The following is a 17,167-nucleotide window of genomic DNA, read 5'->3' as shown; positions in this document are numbered from 1 at the left end:
TGTGAATATGCTGTGCTGGCTACGCCGGAGAGGTGGACTGCTCCAGTCCGCAAGGAGCTTCGCCCCTAAAATTTAGAGGTCGAGCGCGCTTAGAAAGTGACAGCAATGCTTAGTCCTGCAAAACTATGAAATTGCGAGCTTCTACCAGTGCTGGTGTCCGTGTCCCTTCTTTACCTCTAACCTCGTTGTATCGCGCTAAATCCGCTCAACATGTTTAACAACATCCAACTCGCCCAAACATCAGCTCTTATCCAACTTTCGCATCGCGCTAAGCGATACAAAAACGATTCAGTGCTTGCTTTCGCGTCCTGCTTCCTGAAGTGCCCTCCGGCTATTAGGGAACTGCATTGGCACGGCAATACTGCTATGTTCAGAGGGTGCTACGTGGCGCTCATTTAACGGATAAGTGTCGTCGACATCGGCCGTCAGTGGAATCAAAAAAAAAAAAAAACTGAAGCGGCACAAAAAAGCGACATCGCACTCGTTGTGCTTCTTCATTCATTGTTCGTGCCAAGAGGCGCATATACGTACTTGGAGAAGCTTTGATTACGGTCACTAATGTCACGGTAAATAAAAATTCCAGACGTCATGGGGAATGTTCGTTGAACATCCCGCTCCCTATACAAGCTGCGCGTTCTGTCGCTTCTGGATAGGGCGCCTCGATGTGTCCACCTAGCGTCGAGGTACCCTACTTCTGGCGCATGTGTAAAGGTACAGCGCTCTATAGGTGCCGAAATGACCTCTTGCGATAAACTGGATGATAAGTGTTTCTTCGTGTGCCCGTGTATTTGCTAAGTGCAAACTTCAGTCATCTTCCAGTCTCTTGTGTATTTCAAGGCAGTCTAATAACAATAAAAATTGTGACGGCTGCTTTTCCGATGGAGACGCAAATGTCGTAGGCCCGTGTACTCAGATTTGGGTGCACGGTGAAGAACCCCAGGTGGTCAAAATTTCCGGAGCCCTCCACTACGGCGTCTCTCATATTCATATGGTGGTTTTGGGACGTTAAACCCCACAAATCAATAATAATAATAATAATAATAATAATAATAATAATAATAATAATAATAATAATAATAATAATTAATGAGCACCGGAACAACCGTGGGGTGTCAGCGCAGGTGCACGCAAAAGAAACGATAAGTTTAGATTACGGGATACTAAAATAATGATGATAATACCGGGGGTTTAACGTCCCCAAACTAAGGTATGGTGATGACTCAATATAGTGGAGGGCTGCGGAAATTTTGACCGCCTATGGTTCTTTAACGTGCGCTGACATCGGACACTATACGCGGGCCTCTACCATTTCGCGTCCACTGGAATGCGACCGCCAGGAATGAAAACAAAGGCCTTCGGGACAGCAGCCGACCACAGCGTGCTTTTAAGGCAGTCTGCGTGTATACTCTTTTTTCCCCTTACTTCAATATGATCATTGCGTTGTCGCTTTTATCTCATTTTCTTTCTTTCTCTTTTTATTTGGAGCGCTGGACACGAGAGGTGTTTCGGCTCGTGCTTACAGGCACCGATGAAGCGCGTGAGGCTACTCGGCTGGGCGGCACTCATCGGCAACAATTTTGTTATGCAGGGCTTCTGTAAGAGTAATGAGTAATGAACGCCGTCTTCCAGCCCCACGTAGGAACACGGATCAGCGTACAAAGTGCTTTAAAGAGAGGTCCTATCCTCTCTCTCTCTTTTTTGTCACTCCTGTGACGTCATCTACACCTAGGTTAGTGCGCTGATCCGCTGTCATACACTTCCCACCCCAGTAAAGCACAAGCTGCGTACCATGAATGTTGGTTAAGTTCTGCTTCCGCAGGCACTGCCTTCCGAACGATGAAGCGCTTTTTATCATTGTGCGGAGCCGCTATTGTTAACTACCGCGTGATCGGTCGACCGTTTAACGGATCGGGTTACAGATTAAGCGGAGTTCATGGGCGAGCGCTGATATCCTGTAAAGGCCGCGCTGGACGCTGCGGTGTGCGCCAGGGCGTGTGACCCTTCCACACTAAGTACGCGCATGTGGCGACCTCCTCCTCGCAACGTTTGACGCAACGCTGCCGCCGGGTGACCTCCGATGCAGTGACACGCATACACGAAAGGGGGGAGTGTCGGGCGACCAAGTGGCCCGTCTAGACGGCGACGCGCCGTTGGTGTCGCCGTCTCTCGTCCCGCCGGCGGCCATCGATCGCCGTAACAGCAGCAGTCGCTGTTGGGGGGACCCAGTCAGGTGCACATGTTGCCGACACAGGGGCCCTGCAACGAACGCGCCGCTGCGTCCAGCTGTGAAGCGCTGCCGCCGCATGCAGGCGACGGTGTCGATGCGTGCCGCAGACCCGACACCATACACCTCCCTCGGAGCCTTCTCTTTCGGATAGCCTTGGCTCGTTTTCCCTCACACCGGGGGTCAGGCGGGTGCGCACGCGAACGTCGGCTTATCGAGGATCCATGGCTTCCTCGGGGACTCGGGTGGCACGCCACGTATTGTACGGGGATTTGCGTAGAGTGAACGCCTTAGTTTACTGCAACAGGGGGAACGCACACGACGGTATTGAAATCCAGCGTGAGGCCTCGTTTCACCGTGTCACAGTGTCGTCCCTAGCCAAAACGGAGTGGTCTATGTGGTGGGCCTATATCTCCATGGACCAATCAAAGTTGTCAAGCTGACGAATTCAGCAAGCACTGCATTAATTTGAATCTGTGGCCCGCATGAGCGCCTCAAATGGAAAGCTTGTGAACGCGTTTTGTCCAGATCACATGTATTTCTCACGAGGTGGAGCGATCAAACACTGCGCGAAGTATAGGTCAGAACAAGCAGCACTGAAGTTTCGGATTAATGCGTTTTCGTGTCTTGAAATTCTGGCGATTTCGGCAAGTGACACTTTTGGCAACATTGTGCGCTGTTTCGTTGTTTCGTTTTCAATTTGACAGCGTTAGCTGATGAAGTCCGTGAGACCGCTGAGCGAATCACAGGGGAATACAGAGAAACGAACTGACTGGGGCTTTCCTTGTTTCCATCATGCATCCAGCAGGGGCGGGGTCATAACTTTATGTCGGCTGTCAGGGCATGAGCGTTCGTATACACATCCATGTCTGCGTGTGCATGCACCCGTTCGAATTCCGGCTGTGGTGGCATGCGTTTTCAATGTGAAAAAGTACGCAGAACACCCGCGTGTTTAGCTTTTAACGCGATAGTGTTATTGTGCTTGTTTCGCAGAAATTCCCGCGTCGGCGTCGTTGGTTGTGAGCGAAAATTATCATCTTTGCGTCACCGAAAAATTTAGCAAGATGCAAATAAAATCTAAAAAATTAAAAATTCTGCGTCTGAGTAAGGACCAAACCCGGGTCGTTTGCATGACAAGTGTGTGTTCTATACTCAGCCACGCATCTGCTAGTGAATGGAGTGAAAATAACTTCCTCTGCTTTGAAATGGAGTGAAAGTAATTTTCATGCCTTACAAACACGCGCGACTTGTATACATCCTTCACAATACAACATGAAATATTGCCGTAATAATGCGTGGTACAAGCGTACATTGCCATCGGTAGTCATAACATGTGATTATCATAATGACTGGACATATAGTTTAAAGTCAGTCACCCACTACAAAAGGCACACACGCTACTGCGCCCTTGAGGATACGTAGTGGGTGCATAGTAAGTTCGAGAAGATTGCATACACTAAGTGTTCGAAGTGTATACTCCCTAGGAATAGAATACCTGCAGCTACTGCGTGCAAATTTTAGAGAGGAAGCTTAAGGGTCCCCAAACTTGTGCTGCACCCGCCACGGTGCGTGACTTTTGACCCGCAGATCGCGGCAACTATAAATCCCGTCCGCGGCGGCCACATTTTTCGATGGAGGCGAAAGTGCTCGACGTACGTGCGCTTTAATTCAGCTGCAAGTTAAAGAACCCCACGACTCGCTCGCTGGATTTCGTGCCGACCAGCTGTGCCCCCGCGATCTCCGACGACAGCGCAGCTCTGGCCGACTGGCTCGCCCTATCTCCTGACGCCGACAAAATGTCTCGCCGAGTGGTGCCTCGTCCTCGGACTCCTGCGAAACGTGTCCATATTTCCCATCTTCTCCTTACTTCTGTATGTGGTTCTCTCTAACCTTTTTCCTATATCTATCCCTTTTAATCCTTCGTATCCCTTTTAATTTCTCCTTACCCACATCGCTCGTGAGCCACTGTTGAGGTGTCGCACTATGATGCAGACAGTTACGGGGCTCACGTTTATCTTCTTTTCTCTCTTACACAACCCCACGTGGTCTCTTACACAATCACTTATACAACCCCTCGTGGTCTAATTTCCGGACCCCTCCACTAAGAAGACTCTAATAATCATATCATGGCTTTGGGATGGTAAACACCAACAATTATTATTTATTAGCTTTTGCTGCACGTAAAAAAAAAAACTCGAAATGATCAAAACTAACCCGGCGTTATCACATAGACGCAAAGTATGCCTTAGAATTAGTTTTGGCATGTAACGACTCCGAATTTATTATTATAGCGTTTACGCGCACGCTAAGTATACGGAAGTTCGGTGTGCTTTCTTGGCCCGGCTACGATATATTTCGACGAGACTCCAACGCGCATACGTCACTGGCTTCGATCTACTTGGGGCTGCTGCATTGACAGCGACGACCCGAAGCCGGTGCCCATCAATAATGCATCGCGTGCGCGTATAGCGGTCGCGATGTGTGATGTACGACTCGTGTCACCCGGCCCCGAGACGGCGCGGGTGATCGAAGAGGGGCGTTCTACACACTTCCGCGTGTATACGCATGGCGACGCGAATTGATCGCCCATTGACGACGACCGTTGCCAGCTAAGCAGGCCTCGACCGCCGTCGCAGCGGTGCATTGCGGGCGGCCTCCAACTTGTGCGCGTACAATACGCACTGGACATCCGCTGTGCGTATAATGCAGCATCGAGCCGACGCAGGGCGTTCACGTGTTGAGCATTGCGTTTAAGCCAGGATATATAAGAAATACTCTGTGTTGGCGGTAACGCGTTACAGGTAACGCTTTATTGTTTTGTTTTGTAACTTTGTGACCTACTCGTTACTATTTCGGGCCCCACCGCGGTGGTCTAGTGGCTAAGGTACTCGGCTGCTGACCCGCAGGTCGCGGGTTCGATTCCCGGCTGCGGCGGCTGCATTTCCGATGGAGGCAGAAATGTTGTAGGCCCGTGTGCTCAGATTTGGGTGCACGTTAAAGAAGCCCAGGTGGTCTAAATTTCCGGAGCCCTCCACTACGGCGTCTCTCATAATCATATGGTGGTTTTGGGACGTTAAACCCCACAAATCAATCAATCAATCAATCAATCGTTACTATCTCGGAACTGTAACGGGTAACGTGTGGCGTCACGTTACGCGTTACCTTTTCACCGTGCAGGTGCCGTTTGCCCCGCTCGGACTAATTTTTTTGACGCGGCGTCGGACTGATGTCGGCCTGCCAGGCATAGACAAAGAAAGCGTGAGCGACAAGAAAAGGGATACAGAAAAAGTGGACAAAGTGCACGGGTCTCTATCATTTCGCCTCCATCGAAATGTGGTGACCGCCGGTATGGAAGCCGCGACCATCGGCTAAGCAGCAAAGCCCCACAACGTATACATCACCGCGGCGGACGTTTATTCTGAAATAACCTGGATGGCTTCCGGACATTCGTGAGCGGTTCGCAAAGGGCAGTGGTTGTATTACTACTACGTGTATACCAACATACGCTAGGTCATTAAATCGAAAAATCGCATTGAGAAATCAAACCAGCTTTACGCAAGTGTTGCCAAGTTTGCATAAAGGAACTGCAGAACTGATGGTGATGGTAATAATAATGATGATGATGATGACGATGATGATGATGTTCAGCTGCCTTCTCTGTTTCTCTTTGGTTTTATTTTTCTTTCTTCTTCTCCTTCTTTCTTTTGGTAGTTTCCAGTTTTCCTTTCATTTTTTCACTATTTATTTCTCATTTTCTTTCTATTCTTCACTTTATTTTTCTTTCAATTTCTCGCTAGCTTTTTTTTACTTACTTTTTTTCTTTTAATTAAGGTGCTTCTCACCCACTCCAGGCGCTCGAAGACCAAGTAGAAGAAGACAACACTTTGGCGCGAGCGCACACTTATTATGCCACAGATATATGTGCAATATGTGATTTTTGACAACTGCGGCTGCGCAGAGACTTTCTCCCATCTTCTCTGCGAGTGTCCCCGCTTCAGCGTGCCAAGAAAAGAACTGTCAAAAGCTTTAGATAGAATAGACAATCGCCAATTGTCGGAAGAAAGGGTATCAGGACACTGGCCGAGACCGTCCTCTGCACGCAAGGCACTGAGAGCGTCGTTGCGCTTTCTGCGGGCAAGTGGTCTCAGAGACAGACTGTAAACAGCGTCGTGGATCGTCTGATGACCTTCTCTCTCTTTTTCTTACAACGTCTCTTTTCTCTCATCTTTTATCCCCCTTCCCCAGTACAGGGTAGCCAGCCGGTCTCAGAACTGGCTAACCTCCCTGTCCTTCCTCAATTATTCCTCCTCTCTCTTTGCCTGCGTTAAAATCATGGTCAAAGCTCTGGAAGAGTGATAGCAAGGAGGTACTTCTTTGGCGTGAGCGAGCGATATACTTCATGCCATGCTACGTGCGGCTATGCTGTATACCGTTGTGCCTGCAACGTTATGCCAAGCGAAAACAACAGCACCCAGCAGCTTGCCCTCCTAAAGTGCCTCGCCCGTAAAATGTAGATTGATTAGGTTAATCCTGCCGTAGTTGCCGGCATTATAGCATGCAATAGCTAATGCTTGTGGTCTATCTTTAACATTGCCTATATACATTTACATAATAAAATGTGATAAAGCAACATTGTGCCTCTAGCTGGCTCACTCGATCAAGAACTTTGCACGTTACGACAGTTTCCCCTTTAACGAATTTCTCTGCAAATTTTGTTCGTCTAAAATCTTCATCCATTTTTTTAGAGATCGTACGATATTCTTGACGGAATCGCAAACCGCTGTGCACGCTAAAAAGAGCACGCGCATATAATTATCGTTCACGCCACGAAGCTGCTCCCTCGTAATCGCCTTTCTAATCTCAGTGACCACATCTTTCACATCCGCTGCAGAACCAACGTCTTTCTCCTAATTACCCATTTGTCGCCGCAGCTATCTCTATTCTATTACGCCTTGTAAATTTACTAATAACCCCACTTACTAATTTTACACCGTCCGGAGCGGCATCGTTTTCCTTCGGCCTTCTTTCTTCCCTTCGAATAGACTGGCTGGCCATCTGTACCGGACATCACATTATACCGGCCGGGCTATTTCGTTACTCGTGATCGTGCCGTCAAACTTTTCAGAGGGACAAACTTGAAAGACGTTATAGAAAAATTAAGCCATTTGCACACCGTGAAGCCGTCACACGGCGAAGCTGTGGTCACGCGAGTGCATGTGATTGGCTGGCGGAAAACTTCCTTGGGGCGGGAAAACGTGCGTCATCATTTCATTTTAATTATTGACTCACCCTCTCCCTCGCTCACTTCATCTGCGTGATTACTATACTACTACAACGACGATGATGATGGCAGTAGTAGTAATATCGGTGTTGGCATAGTCCACTGTATACTATGTAGTTACTATGTCAGGCCGGGACACAGGAAATTAGTAACTTGTGAAATCTTGCGCTTACCTTTATCACTCCGCCCAGGGATGAACATATAGAAGAGCGTGCGACAGCTAATCCTCTCCGGTTTAGCTGGCCGGCGTGGTACCCGTTTACGCTATCCTTAAAGTGTTGTTGAGACAGGCGCCATCGTTTAAGCGTTTTTCTATGTTCCATTAACCCACTGAACGTATAGTTTCTCGAAGGACCGACAAAAAAAGAGGACGCTGTGGTACGCCATCGCGCCACTGCCCGCTCGTCGACCAAACATAGCTTGACGCGTACAACTGCGAGCTCGGCCACACTCTCTATACTACCGGATGCTAATCCCCGCAAGGAGCGCGGCCGTTTGTTTTCACCAGCTGCCCCTTATCGTCAATCTAAATCACCTCTCCCGTTGAGCCGGTCCTGTCGCAGCCTGCGCCGCACACTTTCTCCAAACGCAACGGCCGAGCTCGATCGACTCGAAGATCTCTTCCCCGGGGCGTCGTTAGCGTGTGACACAGAAAGACGTGCCTCCGGTGTCGCGCTCGAGACGTTTCGAGAGGAACCCGACGGTGAGACAATGCGCTAGAGTTGCGTGCGCGCGAATGCATCCACGTGGGCACGCCTACCTGGAATAGCAGGGGTGGGGTGCCGCACCGACTCAATCAGGCACAATGAGCGCGGCTAGAAGAAGGGCTGCGTGCTTAGCTCGGCTTTGCGGGCTAATTGAGCAGTCATGCAAATCGACGGCGTCTGGCGAGAGGCCAGTGAAAGCCGGCGTGGTCTTTCCATTCACACTTCGCTCCATTAGCAACATGTGGCGCGGACCTGTTGCCTGGGCTGTTGCGAACAGACGAAGCGCGCTTGCTTGCGAGGGAGCCGTCATGAGCGGGCCGGTCTCCGCGGGATACGGTCGCAAATTGGAGGCGATGAAAGTGCCGAACGATACTTGTGGAGAACGGCCCTCGATGGTGCCTTGCTGGCTACTTACTGCTTCCTGCTATTGAGCGCGAGGTTGCGGGCTCGCCCGTTCGTGAACCCTGCTTTAATTGCACACGGTGCTGCGCCACGCATAAGTTCCTTTTAACCCGCTTTGCAGTTTGTGGTGCTGTATGGGAGACATATTTTACTCTTTTGAGATAACGTTTATTATTTACAGCGCTGCTTGTTACGCTTTTTACTGCTGTTGTATCGGTCTCCCAAGCAATAGATTGATATGTGGGGTTTAACGTCCCAAAACCACCATATGATTATGAGAGACGCCGTAGTGGAGGGCTCCGGAAATTTTGACCACCTGGGGTTCTTTAACATGCACTTAAATCTGAGCACGCGAGTCTCCCAAACGAGTTGCCCTGCTCTTTCACAAATACCTAAACTATTGTTCAATATATTATAGACTCACTAGCTGCTGCAGTGTACTACTGTATACAATAAACGTTAATAATTAGCCGATAGATGAATGGAATGCCGTCTGGTCAGTTAAAGGAAGTGATTAAAAGCAGGTCGCTGAGCAATGTAAAAAAAAAAAACAAGATGACGTTTCGGGATCTGTACGGATCCGACCGTGCTACAAGAGCGCTTGTCCACGAAAAACTACATATATCAGCGTAACAACGAACTATGTAATAAAGGGGAAACCTGGAAATGCAAGTGATCTTCGAAAGTCATTTAAAGAACTATATGCTCCGTGTATTGCGTGCAGAAACGCATTCACATGTGAAGTTTGCGTTATTTGACGTAACAATCAGTCCAATGCGCCGCCGCCTCGTGCGGAAGCTTAACCACACTTATACGTTCACTGCATGGCAAAGCCATACAATATGCCGTATCCCCCCGTGATGGTTCGCAGAGTGTCAGCTATACAGGAGACAAGCGCTGCTTCACCAACACGCTGCTCACACTGTATAGAATTAATGGCGCGCGCGTGCAAGGAACAAGAGGAGCCCTCCATTTAGACGTCGTTAAACGTTCCCGGATCGGGTTAACTGAACAGTACCGCGCTTTGCAGGCCCAGTTTAGACAGTGACGTCATGTGATGTGGGGTGTAGACGTGCGGATTATTCGCTTATACAGGTATAGTAGTACCCGCAGAGGTGTGGATACAGCGATACTTGACACCGAATCGAACACTATATTCGAAGTACCAAAAGTGAATAATAATAATAATAATAATAATAATAATAATAATAATAATAATAATAATAATAATAATAATAATAATAATAATAATAATGGGCTATGTCCCGAAAGTACGGTATGAATACGACGGACACTGTAGTGGAGAGCTCCGGCAATGTTGACCATTTGGGGTTCTTTAACGTTCACAGACATCGCACAGTAGGCAGGTCTCTACCACTTTGCCTGCATCGAACCCTCGACCATCATGGCAGACCCAAAGCGAATCTGATTGACTGTCGAACAGTATCCACGTGGTGAAGAGCTGTTGTTTCCAGTTGATATCAACTGGTGTCCACATACTACCACTCATTATTCCAGGATTAAAATTAGAAATGAAGCAACATGTGCTACTATTGTTAGCATGCTCAGAACTCTTCATATAGAGTGTGAATGATGCTGAGATATCGGTGCGCGCGCTGAAAAACCAGGCAAACAGTGTTTTGTTTTGTGTTTTTTTTTTGCGTAAAGCGTATACATTTTTAATGTTATCGGCTATTGCAGTCGAACGAAACTATCGAAGTGGGGATAATTCAGTCATCGAAATAACACTTCGCGCCATGAGCGTGAACCAAATACTATCGCAAGGCGAAATGTTTGCGCGTCTGTCGTCCCTCCGTCGCTGTCGCCGAATTCGAGCAAATACAACAGAAAGCGATAAACCCCGGCTGTAGGACGTATACGACACTCAATTAGACTTTGCGCGTCATTGGCTCGGTCAAAGATCCGGGTCCCGTGCAAGAAGATCGGGGACGAATTTTCGCTCGTGTGTACGCCTAATATCGGTCTCGTGCTCATCTGTAATGACCCCCCCCCCCCCCCCCAGGCTGTCTCATTTATTTTTGTTTATTTCTCTCCTAAAATGGGGTTCGCGCGTCTTCTGTGGCACGGGTAAATAACGGAGGCACCATCGTAAGGATTTCCAAGTTCGGTGGGGGAGGGTTCGAAGGAGGGGGGCTGAATTCGTAAGAGATAGGGGAGGGGGTGTGCGCCCTCCCCCGCAGCCCCGCGCAGCGAGCCTCGGGGCATGACCGAACCCTCGGAGGCCCCGTGAAGGCCGGTCGACAGGTCTGGCGACCTGGTTGCCGCCGCTGCCTGACTCCGCGAGCGGAGTTTTTGCCACACTCCCCGCAGCATGAGGCGGCGGAGCAGGCGGTGCGCGTCTCGCTGCTCGGAGAAAGGAACGCTCGGGGTCGCGCCGCCGCCGAGAGTCCGCCGACGTACTTTACCACTCGGCCGCGTGTCGGTCGGCCAATTGCCGCGGTGACCGCGGTCTCCGAGTGCTGTGACGCGCCGCGCGGACCCCGCGAGCTGCAGCCGTCATGTTCTACTTGCACCAAGTGTCCGGACGCGCGCTCAAGCCCGTGCTCAGGAACCTCTGGGAGGCCCACCGCCCGGCGAACTTCTTGTACGTATGTGCGTGCCTGTATACGCTCCCGACAGTCCTCACTGCTGTCGTAGATCGTAAGGCTCGAGGCTGCAAGCGCCGCACGGAGGAAGTGTATTTGCGACGTATTGTCGGCACACGCGCGCCCGCCACGCCTAATTTGCATGATAACGTGCCCTAACGCTGTCGTCGTAGTCTAATCGTGCTGCAAGCTTGCCTCGGTAAGCGGCAGTAATGTCTTTCAACGTTCATCGCCGGTGAACTGACTAGCTGGTGTCTGGACTGGCACTTCGAGAAGAGTTACAACTATACGCGTACGGGGCCCCCGTATATAGTTAGCATTTGTCGTGTAAAGTGACGGGATAGTTTGCGCAAAAGAGCCGTCGGCAACACTGCGCATGGCCGAAATACTTGTCGAATCCTTACCGTGTGCTGTTTGCTGGGACGTGATCATGTGTTGTACTTGTTGTCGTAGCATTACCGCAAACTTACCCGCTAAGATTCTGCATTTTACCAGTTTTCACTATATAAACGCGTGAGCGTTGCGTTCGCGTTAACAAATGGGAAAAGTTTTAGTGTAGCGCAACGTGCCACTGTAACGTCTCTCATAGCCCAATGCACCCTTCTGAGACGTTTGTTAAAAATGTTAAACGGTTCCCAATGTGACAGCCGTGCCTGTAAATTGCCTTCGTATGATTGCCACATTAGAGTGTACACTCTAGCCACATGTTACCGTGAGAGCACCCTTGGAAAGCCTCGGAAATCCTAAAGAGAATACAACATGGCATCTCCACGAAGCGAATGATGATGACTGGGCGAAGCGGTATAGGATCTTTCGGTGTTGCCGGCAATCACCCGTGACGTCGATCACTCACGCGTTTAAATGATTGACAAGGAGTTGTACGGTTACGACCGATGTTCATTGGTCACAACAGGTATGTTGTGAATCTCGTTTCACCTTCATTATTACTCCTTTGTGGTGTCTTGCCTAGCCTGAAGTTGGCACAGAGGAGGTCTGTGCACGTTCCCCTGGCGGTTGTTGGTTGTTTCCAGTCATACGAAATGTATCGTAGAGCATATCGAGACGTCATCTACTGACAAGCCAGTCGTTGTCCGTGATCATAGTCGTCATCGTTATAGCGTACAGTGGGTACCTTGCATGTGCTCGGCTACGCCGAACGCCAACGCCGCCAGCGGACAAGCCTCGACCTTAAGGAGCTTCCCTAAAGCAGCTATCCCGACAGCCTTGTGACATCAGGTATATTCAAATGCATCTATAGACATTTTTTTTTTAGTTGTAACGATGAAGCGCGTTGCGTGTCTAAAATAAAAGGACTGATTTCAGCCGGTTTCTCAAGCTCTCTCGCTGACAACAATCCATTTATACGGCTTCAAACTTTGTCACTTCACGCACATACCAGCGCTGGGGTTTCTAGTGATTTCATTAGTTTTTTCCAAAATTCAAAGATTGATATATGCATTTTAATATCCCGGTGGTCAACTAGTTACCGCTAATTACGTGAAATACAGCTTTAAAAATACATTACAGGTCGTTTATCTCACGCGTGCCTGCACAAAAGCGATCTCGGTTGCAACAGGCCCCATACGTCCCCTATATGGGTTTCACTCCCTCTGTCTGGTGTTTCCTCTGAGTTACCACTACATGGCGCTCGCGTTCTCTTGAGGCTCGGTAATGTAAAAGAGCGACGGAGAAAAGGGAGGAGGCGTCGGTCTTTTGTCGACGCTTCGTGAGCGGAAAATGAAACGAGAACGAGAACGGCGAAGGCGGCCTTTATGTCGAGGGGAGAGTTTCGTCAGGCGTCCATTTTCCCTTTTTTTTTCCTCCTTCCTCGCTGTGTCGCACTTTCTCGCCCATCTCGAAAACGGCGGTGCTATTACTTTATACTACCCGCCAAGCGAGTACGTGGGCCTCCCAGCAGACTGGCTTTGCGGTCGCCGGTCTCGAAACACGTACACAGGCCGTCGTGAAACAGCCTGCTGTTGCGATCGAGAAACGACGTTCGACAAACCTTCGAAAGTGACGCTGAAGATTAGGCAATCACATCGGAGGAGCTTGTTCCGAGTGTACGAATTAATTTTTGTCTTGGGAAAAAAAAACACTTTGGTGTACTGAACTGGTGAGGATTAAGATATTTACTGGCATCTCTCGCGTGTTTCCTCGATGACCCACGCTGATAACGGGCATGCCGTACGTGACTTATAGAAACATTGGACGCATGTCATCGGAGAACAGGCTGCAAGCTATAAACGACGATTTCTAGCTGGTAAAACAGCGCTACAAACAAGATAAGCGATGCCATGCAAACAAACCACCGCTCTGACCGGCTTGTCCGTACGAAAAGCATATGAAATCAATTGATTGATATGTGGGGTTTAACGTCCCAAAACCACTATATGATTATGAGAGACGCCGTAGTGGAGGGCTCCGGAAATTTCGACCGCCTGGGGTTCCTTAACGTGCACCCAAATCTGACATATGAAATCAAACGAGCGTGTCCATCGGGGTAGTTCGACACAGTGGTGTTCTTATCAAACACTTCTTACCCCCGAAAGTCCCTTCACTGAACGCTTCACCTTCATTTGAGAAAGCCGATGGAAGTGCCCTCGCTAGGCCAGGCAGGTCACTGCATATCAGCGATAATGTGGTGCGATTCTCGAGCAGCGCAGCATCATTTTCAGCCGTGCAGCGGCGCAGTGCTCAACTTTGTCAAGGGAAGGGTGAAAGTCGAGTCGATGAGCGTTTGTGAATACGCAACCGCAATCTGCATATACATTTTATGTGCGGAAAATGATATATCACTACAGCTCGCTTGCTTACTTTATTGTTCGCGGATTGCATATAGTGACTACAGCTGTGACCTCTCTTTGATAAGCACACCGTTGTGTCGAAATACCCCAATGGATGCGCTCGTTTGATTTCAGATGCTTTTCTTACGCACATGTGTGGTGATGTGTGCGTCTTTGCCCAATAGTTACTGTTCTCGGCTGTTAACTATATCGAAAGATGCGGATTCCATCCCTATCCGATAGGGGCGAAATAATAGGGGCCCATGTGCATTGCTATGCCCGTGAAGGTTAAAGAGCCTCAGTTGTTTCAATTCATCCGCAGTCCTCCACTACGGTATCTTTCACAGCCAAGGTCGCTTTGGGAATTGATGCCCCATAAGCCAACCGTGTTATATGAGTGAGCCAACCCTCTTTGTCACTCCTTTAGGATATAAGATGTATTCTTATCTGAGTAACAAGTACGCTCTACAGCGCGGCCACACCCTTTTCTCCTTCCTGCGACAGCGCGAGATCTTCTTTAGATCATTTTTATTTAACTATACTATTACTATTACTAATAACAATATCTGGAGTTTTACATTTCAAAACCACGCGATACGATTACGAGAGACGTCGTGATGGACGGCTCCCAAAACATCGGCCATCTGGTGTTCGATGTGCGCTGACATTGCACAGTATACACGGCCTTTCATGGCATTTCGCCTATGCCGAAATGCGACCGCCGCGGCCCAGGATCGAACCCAGAGCCATAGGGTCAGCAGCCGAGTATTGTATAACCGCTGCACCACCACAACAACGGGCTTTCCTTCGTCCGGTATCAAATGCCACAACGCGATACCGAGTTTCGACGTTTGCGGCTGAGCGGCTTCATCGCGCAACGCTTTTTTTTTTTTAAAATCAACAGTGGCATTTGCGCGTTCTCCTCGGGACGGAAACGAAAGAAAACAAAAAGCGTGGGCCAACAGGACTAGCCAAAATCTCCTAGGAGACAAGACAAGACTAGACTAGCGTTGTACAAAAAATATCTCTTATAAGGTACAGTGTGGCCAATCCCCCTTGTGGGTATGAGCCAAGATCTTCTAGGCGACAAGACAAGACTAGCATATTGCATTTAAATACGGTAGCCAACAGTGCTGTATTATGATAGTAAATACGGTATATAGGACGGAAGAGATTGAAATACGGTCGGAAATATCGGGTTCATAAGTACGGGCATAGCGGATAGGTAACATCAGGCTAAAGGTCTTGACCTGAGCTGACCTTGTAGTGCGTATGACAGACATTTGGACAGTGAGACAGTTAAGCGGAATGGTCAACAAGGGACGGTAAACGTAGTCGAGTTACCCGGCAAGGTAAATGGAGTAACCGAATTAACAAGTTAGCAGTATTATATATTGCTCTGGAAAGCTCTTCTTCGTAGTCCATCGTAAATGCGTCTCATGAGGTAACAAACAGCCGGCTTCCATACTCTTCCGCCTCCAATTGTCTGAGGACCATACGTAGTATAGCGATAGTGAAACACGCTGGCCAAACGAACGTATGAATTAAGGGTGAACCTGTGCACACCTAAAACTCAAAGTGACTGCGGTACGTAAAACTTATAGTTAGCCGAACCCCAAAGATGTTCAGCTGTCTTCCTTTTCTTCGCGACAAGTGCCAAGCGCTTAGCGCATATGCGTGCCGCGCCCTGCCAGGCGCTGATGCCGCGATGGTCTGTGCGCATGCGCATGCTTCTTGAATGTGGTCAAGACGTCGTGTGAATGCTTTTAAAGGACACTAAATTGATTGATGGTTGATTTGTGGGGTTTAACGTCCCAAAACCACCATATAATTATGAGAGACGCCGTAGTGGAGGGCTCCGGAAATTTTGACCACCGGTTCTTTAACGTGCGCCCAAATCTGAGCACACGGGCCTACAACATTTCCGCCTCCATCGGAAATGCAGCCGCCGCAGCCGGGATTCGAACCCGCGCCCTGCGGGTCAGCAGCCGAGTACCTTAGCCACTAGACCACCGCGGCGGGGCTAAAGGACACTAAAGGCAACCAGCGAATCAATTTATGCAATTAAGTAGTTTTATTTGTGAAGTGCATTGTTAACTTCGCCATCTTAGGAGTAATAATATATAGCAGAAAATATGAATTTAGTAGCGTAGACATTTGGGCCCGTTGATTAGTAAGTAATGAATGTCGAAGTTTCTATTTTTAGACTTCGCACCCTTATCTTTGCACGTGGATGCCATTTTGACAGGTTCCAAGCAGTTTTTTTTTTCTATAGTTTTGGCACAATGTTTATACCAAATTTGCAGGAATTGAGTACGTTAGATTTGTGGGCCCCTCAGAAAACAATATTCTGCATTTTCATCCATTAAGAAGTGTGTGGGCCCCAAAATATGCCTTCAGACTACATGACAAACGTCACTGCATGTTGGTGCGCAAACCACATTCGTTTTGTTTTACCGTGTTCTCCAGCATATCGAGCGTCTTCTGGTGAGCTGTGCTTTCGGTATTGTAAAAATGCACTTTACCAATATGAAAACAATCGCTGTCCTCTCTAGTGAATCTATTTTGAAACGTGAAACTTGGAGTCGCGCCATGTTCAGCGTGTCATATGGAAGCGACGTCTGAAAAGAGTATATTGTGCGTAGAAATTAACGCTGCTATTTCCTTGCCCACAATCAATCTTCTGACTCGTCGCATCCTAAAGATGCTCTGAACACGACGCGTTTTCAGTTTTTACGTTTTTTTAAACTATAGTCCGAAGCCCGAGTACACTTGCACGCAAGATTAGTAGCTTTTTTTGGTAGCGTAACCTACACTGGCCGATTTTGGGCAGCTTCGCGTGGCTTATCGAGAGCCGTGCTGAGCATGCCCGAGGAGTGATGACGTCACACGGCCCACAGCTGGCGCGCCGGGGAAAACCTGGAAACTTCTACTCAATTCGGCTGTCCGTCCGTCCGTAGCTCACGCTGCGTATATTCTGGCGATATCTGAGATAATATAATTGTCGGGGCTTAACGTCCCAAAACCTCCATATGATTATGAAAAACGCCGTTGTGGAGGACTTCGGAAATTTCGATTACCTGGGGTTATTTAACGTACACCAAAATCTAAGCACACGGGCTCAAGCATTTTCACCTTCATTGAAAATGCAGCCGCCGCTG

General features: G+C 48.7%; 1 protein-coding gene across 6 annotated transcripts in view; it reads left to right on the top strand.

Annotated features, from left to right (window-relative positions):
• LOC119172405 (coronin-2B-like) overlaps nucleotides 1-17,167 on the top strand; it is a 337,045-nt gene that overhangs the window by 263,685 nt on the left and 56,193 nt on the right. The window contains exon 1 of one of the 6 annotated variants that reach the window (XM_075893734.1): nucleotides 11,045-11,219. The exons of the other annotated variants lie outside the window; for them this stretch is intronic. Coding sequence (XP_075749849.1) covers nucleotides 11,134-11,219 — 86 coding nt within the window. The 5' untranslated portion in view covers nucleotides 11,045-11,133. Of the gene's footprint in view, nucleotides 1-11,044; nucleotides 11,220-17,167 lie in introns of those variants that run through there. 6 annotated transcript variants of the gene reach the window in all.

The sequence above is a fragment of the Rhipicephalus microplus genome, chromosome 4, assembly GCF_043290135.1.
Source record: "Rhipicephalus microplus isolate Deutch F79 chromosome 4, USDA_Rmic, whole genome shotgun sequence".
NCBI lineage: Eukaryota > Metazoa > Arthropoda > Arachnida > Ixodida > Ixodidae > Rhipicephalus > Rhipicephalus microplus.
This window is presented reverse-complemented; position numbering and strand designations above follow the sequence as displayed.